The following is a 23,199-nucleotide window of genomic DNA, read 5'->3' on the forward strand; positions in this document are numbered from 1 at the left end:
TTGGTCATTTGATTCATCAACTATTTCCCTTTCTCCATCTTTTCTATTCTCTTCTTCTGAAAACTTCAGTAGCCATATGTTAGAGCCTTTCACTTTATCCTCCTTGTTTTGTAACTTTTTTCTCACATTTCTCATGTGTTGTTTTGGTTTTTTAGCATTCCACATAATTTCTTTAGATCCATCTACTGGTTTACTGATTCTATTTCTTTTTTCTTTTTACTTTTTTTAAAGTCTGTTTATTTTAAGAGAATGAGCGAGACAGCACAAGTGGGGAAGTGGGGAAGGAGGAGAGAGAGAATCCCAAGCAGGTTCCGCACCACCAGTGCAGAACCCAATGTAGGGCTTGACCTCTCAAACCATGAGATCATGACCTGAGCCAAAGTCAGATGCTTAACCAATAAGGTGCCCCAACTGATTCTACTTATTTCCATAAATTCTATTTGATTCTTTTTTGATTTTGCCTGGCCATTTTTTGTAGTATTTTGTTTGTAGTCTCAAGTTTTCAATTCCTTCCTTTTTGTAATGTAATTATTTATATTCATTATCTAATAACTTAAATATCTGAAGGCTTTAGGTATACAATCTTCTGTTTTTCCTGCTCTTTCTCATGGTGGCTTGTTTCCTATATGAGTTCAGCAACTTTGCATTTTGAACTCATGACTGGCTAAACTTAATCTGTGGGCATCTGTAAGGAACTCTGATTAGAGCTGCCAGTTTAGGGGGAAAAAACAAGATACCTAGTTAAGTTTGATTTTCAGATAAACAACTAATACTTTTGTGTGTATTTCTCAGATATGTCATGCTGCATACTGAAACATTTTTTCATGGTTTATCTGAAATTCAAATTTAACTTTGTGACATGCATCTTTTTTTTTTTAATTTTTTTTCAACGTTTTTTATTTATTTTTGGGACAGAGAGAGACAGAGCATGAATGGGGGAGGGGCAGAGAGAGAGAGGGAGACACAGAATCGGAAACGGGCTCCAGGCTCCGAGCCATCAGCCCAGAGCCTGACGCGGGGCTCGAACTCACGGACCGCGAGATCGTGACCTGGCTGAAGTCGGACGCTTAACCGACTGCGCCACCCAGGCGCCCCTGTGACATGCATCTTATCTGGCAGCCCTACCTATGCTGAACATACAAGTCTCTAGAGGAGAGTCGTTCTTCTTTCTGAGAGATTTCCTGGGATACACACAACTGGGACCACTTTAATTTTTCACTTTGGTATTTTCTGGGCTATGTACAAAGTTAACTTGGAGCTGTAACACACTTACGAGGATAGGGTCATGTTTACCATTTCTCTGATAACCCTTCCCCATCTGTTACTGAAGCTAAAACAAAGAACAATCTTTTGCCAGAGGAGTTTTTTTGTTTTCCTAGCCTACACTTTCCCTGAGCTTATAAGTGTCCATTCTTTAAGTGTCGCTGTAAGTGTCCTTTCTTTGCAAATGGTTCTCAGTTCATACAACTTACCTTCCAAAAGCTCAAGTCTTTATCCCCCACAGGACCATTAAAATTCAAGAGTCTAGATTTATGCAACCTGTTCATATAATGTAATTCTCTAGACCTCTTGTTGGCCTTTAATTCTGGATAACAACTCTGGACTCCTTCTGTTTTGTGTTTGACTTCCTAAACTTTTCCTTACTTTCTTATGGGATCGGTATGCACTTTGAAGGATGTTTGTTGAATTTTAGCCTTCATTTTTAGATGTTTGCTAAAAAGAAATTTTTTCAAATTTTCTTGTAGCCCTTATCACCTCAAAAATGTTTCTTTTTTATTTCCTTTAACAAATGTGAGAAAGATGCCAAAAAATGAAATTGATCTGAGAGTCAGGAAACATGAATTTTAGTCCTGCATTTGCTAATGATGTTTAACAAAACTTTGCCTTTGTTTTTGAGACAGAGACAGAGCACAAGTGGGGGAGGGGCAGAAATAGAGAGAATGAGACTCAGAATCCAAACCAGGCTCCAGGCTCTGAGCTGTCAGCACAGGCTCTGAGCTGTCAGCACAGAGCCTGACGCAGGACTTGAACTCACAAGCTGTGAGATCATGACCTGAGCCACAGTTGGACGCTTAACTGACTGAGCCACCCAGGCACCACAAGCCTTGCCTTCTTTGGAGCTCAGTTTCCTTAAATGTAAAAGGAAGGTTAGGATTGATTTCCATCAGTGTTTTTCAAATGGTGATTCACATTTCACATCCTATTATTGAGTCATGGTATCAACTTAGTGGGGGGTAACTAGCATATAGGAAAGATATGTAACATTTCATGAAACTTTAGCTTCAGGTGTGTGTGTGTGTGTGTGTGTTTGCACGTGTGTGTGTGCACACATACACGCATGTGTGTGTTCTAGGCCACGATACTCCATACTGTGGGTTACTCAGGATACCATCATAGGCATTGATTCCCTGTATTGATTAGAATCTCCACTGCAGTGAATACTCTCTAGTGCGCATTTATGTGAAGCACAAAAGTTTCTCCTCAGGTCCATCCACCTCCTTTTTAGACCTAGACCTTTTTAGACCTAGACCTTTTTACCTTAGGTATTTCAATCTTGCCTTTTCCAAGCCCTTGACCAGCAAGCTAAGCTATTCACCACTGCCCAAGAGGCCTTACTTAACACTATTTCTCCATACAAAGGAGATGACCAAGTGTACTATTCAAAGCTCTGCCCACAGGGTTATTTCCCCTCCTTGTCACGTCAAGGCCAGCCCTGAGCAGGTCTGTATTGCAGCCTAAGTCCATCTTCAGGGCCCTCTGTGGAATGAGGACTGAGGGTTTTTCCTCTGTCATCATCTGGCATAGGGCTTCTTATTAAGTCAATATATAAGTTGAGAGAGCAGTTTTGTTGCAACAGAGGTAGGTGACATAAAGACACAAGTAACCTGTTCATGTTACTTAGACTTGTTTGAGCTCAATCCTGAAGTTTCATCAGAAGATGGAGTGTTTCTGGTCTGCCAAACCATGTGAATTGGTAGGTTACGATAGGAAGTTCTTGTCTCGTACTTACTTGGTGTCCAAGGCTAGGTGCTCACTCTCTACTAGGACTCCGTAGCACAGCAGGAATTGTTTTACAAATTCTCTGCTGCAAGAGGCAAATTGCTTCAGATCCATAACAGTCTACAATTCTCCTGTTCTGGCTTGACAGAGACTCCCTACAATGTCCATATCTACCGTAGTAACATGAGCACACACAGATACTAGACTGGGGTGGGGAACTTATAGTGGAGAAGTATTAGAATACATACAATCCCCTGAACCCTCATTACTTTAGGCTGGACACAGTAAATAGTATGGTTAGTGTTCCAGGAGAGAGGAGTTCCATGACCATAATTATCTACATTTTTACAGAATGGGGGAAAGCAAGGAACATCTCTGGGATTATGTAACATTGGAAGCTTCATGGGTTGAAAAGTGACCTTGTTTGAAAAGAGGAGTTTTAGGAGTTTAGTAGCCCATTAAAGAGTTAGCTTCTTCCTCATTGAGCTAACTCAGACCTACTAACCCAGGTCTCTGTTGAGCTCCCCAAAACAGGAAGAAAATGAGCCTTCAGGGCCATTCAAAATTGGATCCAGGGCCATTGGATCTATTGACCATATGACCAAAGTGACAGGTCAGTTTGTACTGCATCTTGAACTCAATGCAATATCTTCCCTTGCTTTGAGCCCCACAATCAACTGAAAACCTTTTGAGGCACTGATAAATGGGTTGGATCATTATTTTCAACTATATTATATGCTATCTACAAAATCTAAGGAGGACCCACCAACTGCTGGTGATAGGAGCAGTGATAGGAGGTGTACAGTGCAATAGGTTGTCCCTTCTCTTAGAGTGGATTCCCCGAGGATGTCCAGATCATTGGACCCCTAAAAGCTTTACCAATGTATCAGGCCACTGAATCTTTATCTTTCATCCTCTGGAGTGATATGTCTCATCTGGGCATTCAAAGTACTTTCTACTTCCTATTTCCCAGGTCTGATAAGCAAGATGACATCAATATAGTAGGTTAATGTGATACTTTATTTGTGACAGAGAGCAAGACAATTAACATGGTCTTGGGCCAAGACAGTGGATATGAGCTACTATACTTCTGGACCTGGAGTCAATGCAAACCAATTTTAATCTTCCTTCTCAGAGGAAATGGCAAAGAAGGCATTTTCCAGATCAATAACTGCATACTATGTACAATGTAATAACGATGCCACATGAGGCATAACAGCTCAATTGGGGCTGCCAATTGATAAAATGTATGGCAGTACATCATTGTCTGCCATGATTCATCTGGATTTCTGCAGAGACCGTATCTGTGAACTGAAAGGCACTGATATTGGCAATTCCACCTAGGATGCAGTACTACTTCTCGTTAACTACCGTAGTGGACATTGTGATGTGATGCTCAAATTCCCCCTTCAGGAATCTCTTTGACTTATTTCCTCGACTGTCAAGTCTCTTTGGGAATTGCTGTGGCTGAACAGAGCCTCTTCACCCAAGGTCATGATTATTTTCCAAAGGAACCCCACATTGAATGACTGATCAATGCAGGGCATATAAAATTCCAGCTTCCTCACCTGGAAAACTGTGGAAGGTGATCCCAGCTTCAGAGGACCTCATGGAGTTGCTGAAGCCTTCGCTGAAATTGTATCACAGCCCAAGTTTTCCTTTATCTGTTCCTGCTTCCTTCCTTCTGCTGGTGTTTATCTTGAATGCACTCCCTAATAAATCTCTTGCATAGTCTCATAGTCTGTGTCCTAGGGAGCCCAAACTATGGCAACTATCTTGATCAATAGGGGTATTATCAGGTTTTTTTAAAACTATAAATAAAGGTTCCAGAGAATGAATAGAAGGATTCTGCTGGCTATTAAGTACAACCACTTTTGTTTGCACCCAGAAACCAGGAAAATGAATCTATTGGTTGGGGTCCATAAATCTGTTATACCCACTTTGACTCAGACTTGGCCAGGACTATAACAGGGAGGCCATAATGACATTTTGGGTCCCTAGTAACAGTATCATCTCCGATGACTTATCCAACAGTCTTTGAAAGATCTGAGTATTCTTCTTTCCCCCAGAGTATTCACTTTCCCCCTGGTAAGTGAAAAAGGTATTGACACAGGAAGGGATGAAGGACAGGGCCAATAATTCAGTCTGACACAACAAGCATGAGAGTGTATAAAAGAACTAAGGGTAGGAGGGAAATTATTTTATACTGAGTGGGCAGGGAGGTTCTCTCTGAAGAAGTGAAGTTTGAAATGAGACCTGGCTAATAAGTAGGAGTTAGCATAGGGAAGACTGGTGTAAAGAATGCTTCAGGCAAAGGACAAGCTTGTGGAAAGGCTCTGGAGGAGAAAAAGAACATAGCCCATTAAAAGAATGAAAAGATCAGTGTGGTCAAGCCTGGTAAACGAAATGGAGACAGCAGTGGAGATATGGGATTTGTGGGCTACACCAGGAATATTCAGAGTTACTGTCAAAAAGTTTGAGTTAAGAAAAGGTTTAGGATATCATAAGCCTTTGAGAAATGTGTATAAAATAAAACATTTGGGCAAATGTCTGTTATCCAATTTAAATAAAGATCCATTACTTCAACTTAAGAGCTCCCCTATTTAATGACATAATAAAGTATGAATAAGCCTCTCTTAGAGAAGCTACAGCTTCTACAAAACCCTAATATTTCCTTTTGGGTCATCTTCTTAAATATCATCCCCCAAATAATGTCCATTTTCATATTCCACCTATCCTGAAAGCAACACATACTTCAGGAAAGTCTCTCTCCTTCCTGGCCTTTAATACATGATACCTGTGCCTCTCTTAGTATACAGAAGACTTCATACTGCAAAATGATTTATTCATATACATGTAGCACAACCATTCTTACATGAGATTTAGAACTGTCTACTTATCTCCCATTACAAAAGAAGATTTAAAGTTACCCAGGAGTAAACCCTGAGCACAGTCTGAAGTTCTTTCCAGAAAATATCCCCACCCTCATCCCATCGAATGCCATAGATAAGGAAAGTAAAGTTTTTCCAGAAAGTACCTTCACCCCCATCTTATCAATGATGAGGGTGGGCATAGATGAGGAAAGACTGAAGCAAAGAAGCTAAGAAGAAAGTATGTTCATCCCTACATTTTGACTCCATTAAAGCAATAAACTGATTGTTCTCAAATATCAGCTACTGTGAATACTGCTAAATGATAGCGCATGATTTTGTATTTTTCTCTCTTTAAAAGATAACTATTTAAACAGAATTAGAAACCATTCTGTCTCTCTCTCTCTCTCCCTCCCTCTCTGGTTTATAACATAAATAAGCAAATTGTATGACAACAATAGAATAGGGGTTAAAGGTGAGGGGAAGAAGTGTACTATTATAAGGATTTTTATACTAAATATGAATTGTTATATTATATAACAGTAGTCTGCCATAAGTTAAAGATGGATACTGTAAGCCAGGGTAGCAAATTTTTCTTTAAAGAGCAGATAGTAAATAGTTTAGACTTGTGGGCCATATAGTATTTATCACAAATGCCCCACTTTCACTGTTTTAGCTTGAAAGGAGCCATATGCAATGTAAATGAATGGGTGTGGATGCCTTCCAGTAATAGTTGATTTACAGAAACAGACCCACAGGCCATAGTTTGCCAACTCCTACTATAAACATTAAATCAGTCACTAAAATAAAATTTTTAAAAAAGAGTTCTAGCTAGTGATCAAAGAAAGATAATACAATGGGATCATAATAAATACTTAATTAACTCAAAAGAAGCATTTTAAAAAGGACAAAGAAAGGAAAAACAAATTGTGCAAATAGAAAACACATAGCAAGATGCTAGACTTAAACCAATCATATCATTATTCACATTAAATATAAATGGTTTAAATACATCAATTAAAATGTAAATGTGGCCAAATTTGGGTAAAACAGTGACACCCAACTATATCCTGTTTACAATTAAGTCACTTCAAATATAAAGACAGAAATTGATTAAAAGTAAAAGAATGGGAAAAGTTATACCATTCTAAAACTAGTCAAAATACAGATAGAGTGGCTATATTACTATTAGAGAAAGTAGATTTTAGAGCAAAGAATTTAGCCAGAGTAAAAGTTATTTCATAATTAAAAAGTGACCAATTAAGAGGGAATAACAGTCATAAACCCTGTGCATCTAACAACTTTAAGAGATCCAAAACAAAAACTGATAGAATTGCAAGAAGAAATAGAAAATTTTAGTCACAGATTGCAATACTCCTGTCTCAATAATTGGTAAAATACGTAGACAGAAGAAAAATTTCTATATGAAAGGCATTAACTATATGATCAACCAACTTGGTCAGTTGGCCAGTGACAAAATACATTTTCCCCCCAATCACCCCAGAGCATTTGTCAACATAGACTATATTCTGGATTATAAAAATAGTATCAATGAATTTTAAATAATTGAAGTTATACAAAATGTATGTGCTATGACCACAGTGGAATTAAATTAGAAATCAATAACACAATAATATCTGGAAAATAGCCCAATACTTAGAAACCACATAACACACTTCTACATAACTCACAAGTCAAAGAATAAACCAAAAGAAAAAATAGAATGCATTTTGAACTGACTGAAAATGAAACTACAACATATTAAAATTTGGGGAAACATGCTAAAACATTATTTAGGGGAAACCTATAGTACTAAATCTTTATATTAGAGAGTGACAAAAGTCTCAAACCAGTGAACTCAGCTTCCAATTTATAAAATTAGAAACAAGCAAGTGAAAATCCATAAAAGTAAAAACTAGGAAATAATAAATATGATATCAAAAATGAAATAGAAAAATAGTAGAGAAAATGAGTAAACCAAAGCCTGATTCTGTGAGATCAATAAAATTGATATACCTATAGTCAGACTGATCAGGAAAAAAGAGAGAGAGACAGATGGCACAAATCACCAACATCTTATGTTAAAAAGACATATGTTAAAAGGAAAATAAAGGTCATACAGATATTTAAAAGATAACATTATGAAAACACTTTATGCCAAGAAATTTGACAACTTAGATGGAAATAGACAAATTCTTTGAAAAATACAAATTACCAAACTGCCAAAACTCACTCAAGAATAAATATATAATCTGAATAGCTCTATATCTATTAAAGAAATGAAATTTGTGCTTAAAAATCTTACAACAAAGAAACTGCCAAGTCCAGATGACCCCACTGGTGAAGTCTACAAAACATTTATGGAAGAAATAATACCAATTCAATACAAACTCTACTAGAAAGTTGAAAAGGGGGGATTATTTCCCAACTCGTTCTATATGAGGGTCAGCACTACCCTGGTATCAAAATTAGACAATTACAAGAAAACTTCAGATCAATATCCCTCACCAGCATAGATGTAAAAATCTTAAGCAAGATTTTAGTTAATTGAATCAAACAATATATAAAAAGGAAAATAAACACAGTCAATTGGAGTTTAGCCTAGGAATGCAAAGTTAGTTTAACATTCAAATTCAACCTTTGAAACTACACAACTCTGATTAAAGAAATCAAAGAAACATAAAATATATAAAATGAAGAGATATCCCCTATATGTGGATAGCAAGATTCAATAGTGTCAAAATTTCAGTTCTTCCCAACTTAATCTATAGATTCAACACAATTCAAATCAAAATCCAAGGAAGTTCTTTTGTAAATATTGACAATCTGTTTCTAAAATTTAATTGGAAAGGCAATACACAAAGTTGAAAAATGGAGACTACTGGACTTAAGACTTACTGCAAAGCTACAGTAATCAGCACAGTGTAGTATTGACAGAAGAGTAGACAAATAGACCAATGGAACAGAAATAGATCTATGCAAATACAGTCAACTAGTATTGAAAAAGGAGCAAACAGAATTTAATGAAGAAAAGAGAGTCTTTTCAACAAATGTTGCTGGAAACACTGGACATTCAAAAAATACAAAAATATCAAAAATACCAAAAAACTGAATCTAGACACAGACTTTATGCCTCTCACAAAAATTATCTCAAAATGGATCATAAGCATCAATGTAAAATGCAAAATTTTAACATTCCTAGAAGATAAAATATAAGAAATCCTAGGTGACCTTGGGTTCAGTGATTACATTTAAGGTACACCAAAAGCATGATCTGTGAGAAAAAATATTGATTAAAATGGACTTGAGTAAGATTAAAAACTAATGCAAAAGACACTGTTAAGAGAATGAAACAACTCACAGCCTGGGGGAGGGGAAGTAGACATCTTTGCAAAACAAACATCTGATAAAAGACAGATAGCCAAAATATACAAAGTACACTTAAAACTCAACAATAATAGGAGAAGCCAAGATGGCGGAACAGCTTGGAAGTTTTTTGTGTGTCTTCTGTACATTAAATAGGGCCAGACCAACATTAAACCATCCTGCATACCTAGAACACTGATTGGAGGATTACACAACAATCTGCGCAACCTGAACCACAGAATTCAGCAGGTACATGGCGCAGAGAGGTGAACTTGGGGAGAGAGAAGCCGGGGCAGGCAAGGAGCCACTTTTGTGGGTGGAGAGGAGGGAGACCAGGGGAAGAATACAGAAAAAGCACCCCTACCCAAAAGCAGCTGGAGAGAAAGTAGAAAATTCAAAACAGCCGCAGGGACTAAACTAAAAAGGGAGAAAGGAGAAAGAGAGGGTTGAAATTCCATTAAGATTATAAACAAGGGGAGCACAAAGGCTGCAACTCCACAGCTCAAAACCTGGCGGTGCTCTGGTGGGAAGGGCGAATCCCCAGGAACAGAGTGGGGTCTGGGAGTTTCTCGGGCCACACAGGGAAAAGCGGTTCCACTGCTGGAAGGACATTTGGTAGAGACTGTTGAAGCTACCTGGTCCCAGCAGACCCCAGAGAACATCCAGACTGGTGCTGGAACAAAGTCATTAAGGGTGAAGCCTGGTGTCAGATGTGTGTTGTGATTTCCCATAATCCCTGAAACGCTGCTGCTACACTGTCTCATGAACTTCTTCCAGGGCAGGCTGGCACCTGGCCACAGTCTCAGGGCACTTGCAGCAGCAGGGTCCCGCAAGCTTTCCTGGGTGCAGCCGACACTTGGCCATTGTTCATTCAGCCATTGCTCGGTGAGACCCTCCCACAGAGGGGTAGAACAGGTCAAAGCCACAGTCCTTTGGAAGTAAGGGGCCAGGGAAGGCAGCCGCATATGAGACAAAACTCAGGAGAGAGGTATTGCCTGGGGCTTGGTCATGAAGAGTGAAAAAGGGGGGAGTGGAAGAGAGCTAAAGACAGAGGAAAGGTACGCGATTGCTATCCAGAACAGACTGGGTACATGGGTGACATCATTTTCACCACTCCCACGCATGCGCATATGCACCTGTGAGCCTCACAACAATCCACCCCAGTAGGCTAGCAGTGCCATCTAGTAAAGAACAGAGCCATTGCACTGAGCCCTGCCCAACTGGGCCAACCTCGCTCTTCATGAAGACAAGTCTCACCACCTATTTAGTTTACGGACTATAAAGCACTTCATAGTCTGACTTCAAGGGGAAAACGAAGGAATTTCAGTCCTATTTCAATCTGTTAGCAGGTCCATCTATTTGATTTTCTTTTTTTTTTCTTTCTCTTTTTCACTTCTTTTCTTGAATACACAGAATAAAAATTCATTTTTATTTTAAATAAATAATTTTATTTATTTATTTATTTACTAAATAAATTTAGTAAATAAATTTTACTTTAGTAAAATTTCAGTAAATTTTAGTAAACTTTAGCAAATTTTACTTTAGTAAAAAAATTTTACTAAATTTATTTATTTATTTATTTATTTACAATTTTTTTACTGTATTTTTTACTTTTGTGTAAATTTTTTCAAATTCTATTTTACGTCCATCATTTTATTTTAGTCTACTACAGTGTATTCACTTTTCAAATTTTCAAACGATTTCCTTTTTTTCTTTTTTCTTTTTCTTTTTTTCTCTTTTTAGTTTCTTTTCTTTTTCTTGAATATAGAAAAAGAAAAAATTCATTTTTATTTTCAATTTCTATTACAAATATTTTTCTTTAATTTTTTGATACTATATTCTTTACTTTTGTGTAAATTTTTTCAAATTCTATTTTACTCCCATCATCTCATTTTAGTATACTTCAGTGTACATTGTTTTCAAAGTCTCCAACGATTTCCTTTTTTTTCATCCACTCCCTTTTTTTCTCTAATCTGTCAAGCCACTTTCAACACCCACACCAAAACACATGTAGGATCTAGCATCATTTATTCAATTTGTGTGTGTGTGTGTTTAATTTTTTAATTTTAATGTTTTTTTAATTTAAATTTTTTTATTTTAATTTTTCTACCTCATTAATTCCTTTTCTCTGTACAAAATGGCAAAATGAAGGAATTCACCCCAAAAGAAAGAGCATGAAGAAACGACAGCCAGAGATTTAACCAACATAGATACAAGCAAGATGTCTGAACCAGAATTTAGAATCACAAGAATAGGACTACTAGCTGAAGTTGAAAATAGATTAGAATCGCTTTCTGCAGAGATAAAAGAAGTAAAAAATAGCCAGAATGAAGTTAAAAATGCTATAACTGGGGCGCCTGGGTGGCTTAGTCGGTTAGACGTCCGACTTCGGCCCAGGTCACGATCTCATGGTCCGTGGGTTCGAGCCCCGCATTGGGCTCTGGGCTGATGGCTCAGAGCCTGGAGCCTGCTTCTGATTCTGTGTCTCCCTCTCTCTCTGCCCCCCCACCCCCCGTTCATGCTCTGTCTCTCTCTGTCTCAAAAATAAATAAACGTTAAAAAAAATTTAAAAAAAAATGCTATAACTGGGCTGCAAACACGGATGGATGCTGTGGTGGCAAGGATGGCTGAGGCAGAACAGAGAATCAGCCATAGGACAAACTTATAGAGAATAATGAAGCAGAAAAAAAGAGGGAGATTAAGGCAAAAGAGCACGATTTAAGAATTAAAGAAATCAGTTCCTCATTAAAAAGGAACAACATCAGAATCAGAGGGGTCCCAGAAGAGGAAGAGACAGAAATAGGCGTAGAAGGGTTATGTGAGCAAATCATAGCGGGAAATGTTCCTAACCTGGGGAAAGACACAAACATCAAAATCCAGGAAGCATAAAGGACCCCCATTAGATTCAACAAAACCCAACCATCAACAAGGCATATCATAGTCAAATTCACAAAATACTCAGGCAAGGAGAGAATCATGAAAGCAACAAGGGAAAAAAAGTCCCTAACCTACAAGGGAAGACAGATCAGGTTTGCAGCAGACCTATCCACAGAAACTTGGCAGGCCAGAAAGGAGTGGCAGGATATATTCAGTGTGCTGGATCAGAAAAATATGCAGCCAAGAATTCTTTATCCAGCAAGGATGTCATTCAAAATAGAAGGAGAGATAAAAAGTTTCCCAGACGAACAAAAATTAAAGGAGTTTGTGACCACTAAACCATCCCAACAAGAAATTTTAAGGGGGACTCTCTGAGGGGAGAAAAGATGAAAAAAAGATATATGTATATAGAAATACATACATACATACATACCAAAAGAAACAAAGATTAGAAAGGACCAGAGAACACCACCAAATATTCCAACTCTACAAGCATCATACTGGCAATAAGTTCATATCTTTCAGTACTCACTCTAAACATCAGTGGACTCAATGCTCCACTCAAAAGACATAGGGTAACACAATGGATAATAAACAAGACCCATCTATATGCTGTTTACAAGACACCCACTTTAGACCTAACGACACCTTCAGATCAAAAATGAGGGGACGGAAAACCATCTACAATGCTAATGGTCAACAAAAGAAAGCCAGAGTAGCCATCCTTATATCAGACAATCTAGACTTTAAAATAATGACTGTATCAAGAGATGCAGAAAGGCATTATATGATAATCAAGGGGTATAGCCACCAAGAAGACATGACAATTGTAAACATTTATGCACCAAATGTGAAAGCACCCAAATATATAATAAATCAACTAATCACAAACATAAAGAAACTCATCAATAGTAACACCATAATAGTAGGAGACTTCAACACCCCACTGGCAGCAATGGACAGATCATCTAATCAAAAAATCAACAAGGAAACAATGGCTTGGAATGACACACTGGACCAGATGGACTTACAGATATATTCAGAATATTTCACCCTAAAGCAGCAGAATATACATTCTTCTCCAGTGAACACAGGATGTTCTCCAGAATAGACCATATACTGAGACACAAAACAGCCCTAAGTAAGTACAAGAAGATCGAGATCATACCATGCATATTTTCAGACCACAACACTATGAAACTCGAAATAAACCACAAGAAAAAATTTGGAAAGGTAAAAAATACTTGGAGACTGAAGAACATCCTATTAAAGAATGAATGGGGTAACCAAGCAGTTAAAGAGGAAATTAAAAAGTATATGGAAACCAATGAAAATGATAACACAGCCAAAACCTCTGGGACACAGCAAAGGTGGGCATAAGAGGAAAGTATATAGCAATCTAGGCCTTCCTAAAGAAGGAAGAAAGATCTCAGATACACAACCTAACCTTATGCCTTAAGGAGGTAGAAAAAGAACAGCAAATAAAACCCAAACCAGGAGAAGACAGGAAACAATAAAGATTAGAGCAGAAATTAATGCTATTGAAACAAACGAAAAAAAAAAAATGTAGACCAGATCAATGAAACCAGAAGCTGGTCCTTTGAAAGAATTAACAAAGTTGATAAACCACTAGCCAGTTTGATCAAAAAGAAAAAGCAAAGGACCAAAATAAATAAAATCAACAATGAAAGAGGAAAGATCACAACCAACACAGCAGAAATAAAAACAATAATAAGAGAATGTTATGAGCAATTATATGCCAGCAAAATGGGCAATCTGGAAGAAATAGAAAAATTCCTAGATACATATACACTACCAAAACTGAAACAGGAAGAAATAGAAAATTTGAACAGACCCATAACCAGTAAGGAAATTGAATTCATAATCAAAAATCTGCCGAAAAACAAGAGTCCAGGGCCAGATGGCTTTCCAGGGGAATTCTACCTAACATTTAAGGAAGAAGTAACACCTATTCTCTTGAAGCTGTTCCAGAAAATAGAAATGGAAGGAAAACTTCCAAACTCTTTCTATGAAGCCAGCATTACCTTGGCTCCAAAACCAGACAGAGATTCCACTACAAAGGAGAACTATAGACCAATTTCCTTAATGAACATGGATGCAAAAATCCTCAACAAGATACTAGCCAACCAGATCCAACAATACATTAAAAAAATTAGGGGCGCCTGGGTGGCGCAGTCGGTTAAGCGTCCGACTTCAGCCAGGTCACGATCTCGCGGTCCGTGAGTTCGAGCCCCGCGTCAGGCTCTGGGCTGATGGCTCGGAGCCTGGAGCCTGTTTCTGATTCTGTGTCTCCCTCTCTCTCTGCCCCTCCCCCATTCATGCTCTGTCTCTCTCTGTCCCAAAAATAGATAAATAAATAAATAAATTATTCACCACAACCAAGCAGGATTTATACCTGAGATGCAGATCTGGTTCAATAGCTGCAAAACAATTAACGTGATTCATCACATCAATAATAGAAAGGACAAGAACCATATGATCCTCTCCAAAGATTCAGAGAAAGCATTTGACAAAATAAAGCATTGTTTCTTGATAAAGACCCTCAAGAAAGTAGGGGTAGAAGGAGCATACCTCGAGATCAGAAAAGCCATATATGAACGACCCAATGAGAATATCATCCTCAATGGGGAAAAACTGAGAGCTTTCCCCCTAAGGTCAGGAACAAGACAGGGATGTCTACCCTCACCACTGTTATTCAACATAGTATTGGAAGTTTTAGCCTCTGCAACAAGACAACACAAAGAAATAAAAGGCATCCAAATTGGCCAGGAGGAGGTCAAACTTTCACTCTTCACAGATGACATGATACTCTATATGGAAAACCCAAAAGATGCCACCAAAAAACTGCTAGAATTGATTCATGAATTCAGCAAAGTTGCAGGATATAAAATTAATGCACAGAAATCGGTTGCATTCCTATACACCAACAATGAAGCGACAGAAAGAGAAATCAAGGAATCGATCCCAGTTACAGTTGCACAAGAAAATCATAAAATACCTAGGAATAAATCTAACCAAAGAGGTGAAAAATCTATACACTGAAAACTATAGAAAGCTTATGAAAGAAACTGAAGAAGACACAAAAAAAAAAAAGGAAAAAGATTCCATGCTCCTGGATAGGAAGAACAAATATTGTTTAAATGTTGGTACTACCCAAAGCAATCTATGTATTCAATGCCATCCCTATCAAAATAACACAAGCATTCTTCACAGAGCTAGAACAAATAATCTTAAAATTGGTATGGAACCAGAAAAGACCCCAAATAACCAAAGCAATCTTGAAAAAGAAAACGAAAGCGGGAGGCATCACAATCCCAGACATCAAGCTGTACTACAAAGCTGTAATCATCAAGACAGTATGGTACTGGCACAAGAACAGACACTCAGATCAATGGAACAGAATAGAAAACCCAGAAATGAACCCACAAACGTATGGACAACTAATCTTTGACAAAGCAGGAAAGAATATCCAATGGAATAAAGACAGTCTCTTCAGCAAGTGGTGCTGGGGAAACTGGACAGCAACACGCAGAAGAATGAACCTGGACCATTTTCTTACACCATACACAAAAATAAACTCAAAATGGATAAAAGACCTCAATGTAAGACAGGAAGCCATCAAAATCCTCAAGGAGAAAGCAGGCAAAAACCTCTTTGATCTTGCCCGCAGCAACTTATTACTCAACACGTCTCCGGAAGCAAGGGAAACAAAAGCAAAAATGAACTGCTGGGACCTCACCAAAATAAAAAGCTTCTGCACAGCGAAGGAAACAATCAGCAAAACTAAAAGGCAACCGACAGAATGGGAGAAGATATTTGCAAATGACATATCAGATAATGGGTCTGTATCCAAAATCTATAAAGATCTTATCAAACTCAACACCCAAAAAACAAATAATCCAGTGAAGAAATGGACAAAAGACATGAATAGACACTTCTCCAAGGAAGACATCCAGATGGCCAACCAACACATGAAAAAATGCTCAACATCACTCATCATCAGGGAAATACAAATCAAAACCACCATGAGATATCACCTTACACCTGTCAGAATGGCTAACATTAAGAACTCAAGCAGCAACAGATGTTGGGGAGGATGCGGAGAAAGAGGATCTCTTTTGCATTGTTGGTGGGAATGCAAGCTGGTGCAGCCAGTCTGGAAAACAGTATGGAGGTTCCTCAAAAAACTAAAAATAGAACTACCCTACCACCAGCAATTGCACTCCTAGGCATTTATCCACGGGATACAAGTGTGCTGTTTTGAAGGGGCACATGCACCCCCCTGTTTATAGCAGCACTATCAACAATAGCCAAAGTATGGAAAGAGCCCAAATGTCCATCGATGTATGAATGGATAAAGAAGATGTGATATATATATATATATATATATATATATATATATATATACACACACACAATGGAGTATTACTTGGCAATCAAAAAGAATGAAATCTTGCCATTTGCAACTATGTGGATGGAACTGGAGGGTATTATGCTAAGTGAAATTAGTCAGAGAAAGACAAATATCATATGACTTCACTCATACGAGGACTTTAAGAGACAAAACAGATGAACATAAGGGAAGGGAAACAAAAATAATATAAAAACAGGGAGGGGGAAAAAACAGAAGAGATTCATAAATATGGAGAACAAACTGAGGGTTACAGGAGGGGTTGTAGGAGGGGGATGGGCTAAATGGGTAAGGGGCACTAAGGAATCTACTCCTGAAATCATTGTTGCTCTATATGCTAACTAATTTGGATGTAAATTTTAAAAAATTAAAAATAAAATAAAATAAATGTTTTTGAAGAATTGAGGTGCCTGGGTGGCTCAATAAATTGAGCATCTGACTCTTGACTTCTGCTCAGGTGATAGTCCCAGGATCATGGGATTGAGCCCTGTGTTGGGCTCTGCACTGAGCATGGAGCCTGCTTGCTTAAGACTCTCTCTCTCTCTCTCTCTCTCTCTCCCTCCTTCCCTCCCTCCCTCTCTCTCTCTCTCTCTCTTTCTGTCTCTCTTCCCCTCTCCCCTTCCCACGCATACTCTCTCTCTAAAATAAAAAATAATAATAAAAATAAAATAAAAACAAAAATTTCAAAAGAATGACTCAGAGAACTTCTTAATGAATATGCCCTGAACCTTACCCCTAGAGCTCCTAATTTTGTAAACCTGAGATAAAGTCCAGGAATCTGCATTTTTACCAGACATCCAGGTTAATTCTAGTGGGTATCTGAAACACTGTCCTAATATATAAGCAGCAAAATTAAGAGTAACCTCATAGATGCAAACCCCAAGGACCTTCCAGGGAAAGCATAATAGCCTGAGAAGACTAGAAACAGAACAGGGAAGTATCTCTCAATGGCATGACAGAGAAGATCTCACAAGTCCCTCCATCTGTAGGATAAATGGCATCAAGAAGTGTGGTGTTTTAGTATTATAAGAGCATTTCAGATTCCTTCTTTTTTATCATTTAATATTTGGTGTGAGTTACATTTTGTTGAACTGCAAAGAGAAGTAGCCTATATTATGTTTTTCTCAGCAGCTCTAAGAGATGACACTTTATCAATGTGATGATTTCATCTGTCAACTTGGGTACCTTATAGTATCTAGTTGTTTGGTAAAGCACAAGTCTAGATGTTGATGTGGAGGTTTTTGGTTTTTTAAAGATCTGATTAACATTGAAATCAGTAGACTTTGAGTAAAACAGATTACCTTACATAATGTGGATGGGACTCATCTAATCAGTTAAGAGAAAATACTTAGGTCCCCTGAGGAGAAAGGAATTATTCCTCCAGACTTTCCTCAGACTCCTGACTGCAGCATCAATCTTTCCCTGGGCCTCTAGTCTTCTGGTCTCCCATACAGAGTTCAGACTTACCAGCCCCCATAATTGCATGTGCCAATTTATTCTATTCTATTCTATTCTATTCTATTCTATTCTATTCTATTCACTTATTTGAGAGAGAGAGAGAGAGAGAGAGAGCAGGGGAGAGGGGCAGGGGAGGAGGAAGAGAGGAGAGAGTCAGAGAGAGAGAGACAGACAGAGATAGAGAGAGAATCTTAAGTAGGCTCCACATGTAGCACAGAGCCTGATGTGGGCTCAATCCCACTACACTGGGATACTGACCTGAGCTATAATCAAGGGATGGATGCCCAACCAACTGAGCCAAACAGGTGTCCCCCAATATCTTTCTTTTTCTTTAGTGTTTATTTATTTTTTAGAGAGAGAGAGGCAGAGTGTGAAGGGGAAGGGGCAGAGAGAGAGGGAGACACAGACTCTGTGCTGACAGAGCCTGAAGTGGGGCTTGAACTCACAAGTGGTACCCAGGGCTCGAACTCACATGCCTGCGATCATGACCTGAGCCGAAGTCACATGCTTAACCAACTGAGCCACCCAGGCGCTCTCCCCCCACCCAGTTTCTTAAATAAAGCTCTAGTTTTCTCCCTCCCCTGCCCTACACACAATTTTTTTCTATTTTTCTGGAGAACTCTTAGTAAAATAATAATATCCCATGAAACTAATCACTATGAGACCCTTTAAAATATTCATAAATTTGGATGTGGCCATATGATTGTGACTCATACACATTTGAACACATCAACTTTACATCATTTACATCCTTATACCTTTCCAGTGCCTGATACATGTTCAGTATTCACAAGGTATCTGAATGAACTAATGTGTTTCTCCTTATGGACTCCAGTGGGACTGCATGTGGTTGATTGTCTTCTTTGCATCTGCTAATTCTGATCATGTCTATGCCAGGTAGACTTAACCAAGGAAGGACCTAGAAAAGACCCTATTACTCGTCCCTGATTTCACTTTATAGCCCTGATCTTTAAACATTGTCTCACAATTTTCTAAAAACAAATTCTTATACTTTGTATTATAATCTGGCCACACAAGCTATTCTGTTTTCTCTGACTTTCTTGCCTTGAATTTTTATCCTTTCTCATTTTATGAGTAATGACTTTGGCTACTCAAGAGTGGCCCTTATTCAGTTATCCATGTCTATGGAAAGGGATGATTTTGCTGATTCCTCCAAGCCACTTCATTATGCTAACTTTTTATTTGCATATATTAAGGGGAGGGAAAGAAAGGTGTGGTCTTTAAGTCCCAAGTCATAATCATCCCACTTTCAACTCCAAACAGGACAAGAAACCCCTGATCATTACTCTACCATAGACCTTCCTTCATAAATGGCCCAGTAGATGAAAGCATTTGTACCTCAGATGGGGAGCTCTCTGTGTTGGGGGTCTATGTAAAGCACTGAGCTGACAGAATTAAAGCTGGTCATTAGCTAGGTTATATTGTGTTCCATAAGAGAAGTAAAAGAAGTTACTTAACAACACAAAATGTTGGGGTGATGAAAGACCTCTTTTTAGTGTTGTATTTTGTCTTTATTCATTAGATTTGTGATATTTGGGAGAGCTGAATGTCTAACTTCCAGGGTCTAGCATAGAAGCTAACTCATAGTCTATGCTCCATTGATGCTTATGTAAAGATGGGAGGGAAGAAAGGAGGAGGAGAAGTGAGGGTTGGTCTAAAGCCTAGTGATTTGATTTATCACGAGTAAATATGGTCACAAGCAACATTTGAGAACCCAAACCCAACAGTAAGGGGTACTGTGGAACATGAGGCAGGGAGCTTCTCCAGGCTCCTGAGATGGTGTAGGCTTTTCTCTCCTTTTCTGTCTCTTCCTGGATCCATGGAATAAATTGAGTCACAGACACAAACATACCAGGCCTCCCCCTGAAGCCAGATCTTATGCCCCAACTGAAGACACCCACTTGGAAGAGCCTCTGGGTTCCATGGATAGTACAGACCATAGGTGCCCCACTGTCTCCCTGAGAATGAGAGAATGAACAAGGTACAGTCTGCAAGGAATCAACAGTAGCTCTAGCAAGAGGGCAGGATAAGAGGGTCCTAGTGGCATGGGTTAGGGGCTTCACTCCTGGGCTTTCTCCTGAGAACCTAGAAAGTGGAGGGGCATATGGAGGATGGGGCTGAGGCAGGGGCCAAGTACCTGGCAATTGCCTTTGGTGCCTGGTTCCTTCCAAGCACAAACCATGTTCCTGGAGAGATGATCTACCCTCTTGCTGCATTCTCTCCAGCTAATATGCAGCACTCTCATCTTCTGCAGGTACATGTTTAAGTTGTCATGTTGGTCTGGGAAATGAGGAAGCTAGTGTGAGAATGAGTGCCAAATCAACCACTGAAGGTGACAAGCCTATGAATGATCAGGGTTGAAGTCATGGAATGATGCAAACACTTAGCAAATCACAATGTAGGAAGGCCTTAAAGGTGACCTAATGGAATGCTCCACTCAATCCAATAAGTGAATTCTTCATTTATGCTTATATTTATTCCTTTTGGGAAACTCATTTCCTCTGGAACAGCCTACTAACCCCCCTAGCACCAGCTCCTGCCATAAAAACATAGGATGAGTTTTCTCCATGCCCCCCCCATCTCCCCACAGCCATGTTTGGTCCTTGTGCAGAGATTCAGAATAGCCCAGTTTCTTAGTGTTGTCCAATGTCTCTGCCAGGCCAGTGGAGGAACCAGGAAAATGACACACCTGTAAGAGCCAACTTGTGGAAGGTAAACAACTAATTCTAGAGGAACTTCTGGTCTTCCCCCCATCCTACTCCCACCCTCCCAGAGTTTCTCCCTGTTTGGCCAGCCTTGTGACCTGGGAAAGGAGTGGAGTCATTGATGACAAAGATTGGTTGGGGAATCACTGGCTCAGTTATCTCAGGATGATGGTCAACATGGACTTCATCAAATGATAAACATATGGGGAAGTTCACATTGTAAAATAGTCCATGGAGGAAGAATCCAAACTGGTTTTCTAAAGGCCTCTGGGCTCCAAAAAATGATAACTCTCATGTTTTGAGATTCTTCTATATTCCAGGCTTTCATTAGGGACCTTACAAGTACAATTGCATCTAATTTAATCCACATAATGGATGTGAGGGTGACATTGCTGTCATTATACAGATGAGAAAAGGTAAAGGTGAGTAAGGTGAAGGAGCTAGCTAGCTCAAGATCGCAAAGTTAGAGTAGTGAGGCCAAAATCTTCCAGAGCAACATGCTTTCTAGCCCAGGGAAACCTAAATGTAAGCTTTCTATGGATTTTTAAGGGAAGGCGCATACCATATTCATAAGCTGTCACCCACTCTGCCATCCAACATCTGTCCCAGATCCTTTCCTTCTTCTGCAGGCAGATGGGCATTTTGAAGTTAGTGAATTTTACTGGTGTGGCAAGCAGGAGCAGGGAGAGATCACTGTCAAGGTGGGGTGGTTTATAATCTTTGTGAATAATTATCTTCTGCACTTGCTTTCTCTCCAAGCGGACGTCGCTGAATATTCTGGTTCCCATGACCACAGTAACATTTCCCAATGCTATTTCTAACCTAAAAAATGAATATAATAACTCCAAATTATAATAATACTTACACTGTATTTCACACTTGTAGACAAATTTATCAACAGTACAATTTACAACTGAATACTGAAAAATCCAAAGCAGTGGATGTGCAGTGGCCTAGAGAGTGGCTAGAGACAAGAGTGGCAGGAGTCAGCAGCCCAGACTCTGAGCTAGTGAATAATCAGCCCAGGGAAATTTCCTGGCTCAAGGAAATGGAATGAATAGGTAGATAATAGAATGTGAATTCCTTGACAACAAAGAGTTTGACTGTCTTGTTTACCACTATATCACCAACACTTGGAATAGCACAATGGTAGGTGTTCATGAGTGTGTGTACAATGAACAAATACAGTGTATTGTCTACACATGTGGCGGGCAGAAGGGAAGACTTGTACTTATTTTCCATTACTGGGTGCATAGCTACAACTAGAAGTCAACCTTTGGATATGGCTCACTTAGAAGGAGAAAGTGGGTGTAGAGAAGATACTTTCTGGTACAAAGCCAATGGGAACAAACTGAGTTCATAAGCCTTGTGCACTAACCCGTTAAGCTACCCGGCCCAGACAAAAGGTAGAGAAGATTTGATGTAAATTAAGACAACGCTTCAGAAACTTACAGGGTTCTTGGGAAGCAATGTGCAGCTGTCAAAACCCACCACTGATGTTATGATTGAGCCTCCACAGAGGTGTTTCCGTGAGATCTGGATACTCACTTGCCATGGGAACTCACCTTCCTGGACTTCAAACAATTCATGGAATCGTAACAATGATGAGTTTGAAAAGGCAGGTCGGTGGCCACATTGAACTTTGAGAGAGAAATGGAAGAGCCATTTGTACATAATGAACACTGAGAAATCCTTTCTATCTAATATTCCCAGCATCTTCCTAGCTTAGACTAGTGCTAAAGTTGAGTGAAATAAGTGAGCAGGCACAGAGGGGACAGGTCTCAGAAAACACTAACAAAACACACCTCCAATGTCTGTCCCTCACATTCAAAAATAGCCGTGAGACCTGGAGAAGTCAGGGTGGAGATTCATTAGAGCTGTTAAGGGGTTGAGGTGACAATATGAAATGGCTAAAGATATGCAGGATCCATTCAGGAGATTGCAACCATGCAGAATTGGAAAAAGAAGAGTTAATATCAAGAATTTTAAACTATGCCAGAGGAATAACTACAAAGGGCCAAGAGGACTCCAAGAATACCATAAAGTTAGGGGAGAGTGAAAGGACTCAACTTGGCAGGGGAGCTCCTCCCCAAGGTTGGGGTTCAGAAATCACTAGAGAATGTGTGTTTGCAGCCCAAGGGAAAATAGTTTTTAAGTCCCTATTGCTATTAAAGCAGGAAACACCCCTCTGAAGTACAGCTGGAGTGAGGCTGGAACGTCCCTTCTAGTAACAAGTAGACAAGAGCAGGTGGGAACTTAGGTGTCAAGAGACTGTTCATCAGCCAGGGGTGTCAATGTCTATGTTGGAATTGCTGCTGTGAGGGGGTGTAGGAGATTGGAAGGATTGGGGGAGCTGATCAAAGAAAAAGATATGACCACAAGGTGGCAGTAGCACACACATGCTTTATTTGAACAGGTTTGCATGCAGTAGAAGCCCATTAACAGCCTGAGACCATCCAGAGGCTAAGGT

At 39.2% G+C, this 23,199-nt stretch overlaps 1 protein-coding gene across 3 annotated transcripts in view; it reads right to left on the minus strand.

The window, feature by feature from the left end:
- Window positions 1-22,374, minus strand: part of PRSS51 (serine protease 51) — a 29,620-nt gene extending 7,246 nt beyond the window's left edge. Inside the window, exons 1-4 of one of the 3 annotated variants that reach the window (XM_053901098.1) lie at window positions 22,295-22,374; window positions 21,292-21,551; window positions 20,162-20,304; window positions 19,680-19,982 (exon numbers count right to left, since the gene is read on the minus strand). In XM_053901098.1, coding sequence (XP_053757073.1) covers window positions 19,686-19,982; window positions 20,162-20,304; window positions 21,292-21,517 — 666 coding nt within the window. In that variant the 5' untranslated portion in view covers window positions 21,518-21,551; window positions 22,295-22,374 and the 3' untranslated portion in view covers window positions 19,680-19,685. Of the gene's footprint in view, window positions 1-19,679; window positions 19,983-20,161; window positions 20,305-21,291; window positions 21,552-22,181 lie in introns of those variants that run through there. The other 2 variants (XM_019440911.2, XM_053901099.1) reach the window with 2 other exon arrangements.
- Window positions 22,375-23,199: the final 825 nt, after the last annotated feature.

Source organism: Panthera pardus, unplaced genomic scaffold (assembly GCF_024362965.1).
Source record: "Panthera pardus isolate Hobbes unplaced genomic scaffold, ASM2436296v1 HiC_scaffold_13, whole genome shotgun sequence".
In the NCBI taxonomy this organism is placed as follows: Eukaryota; Metazoa; Chordata; class Mammalia; order Carnivora; family Felidae; genus Panthera; species Panthera pardus.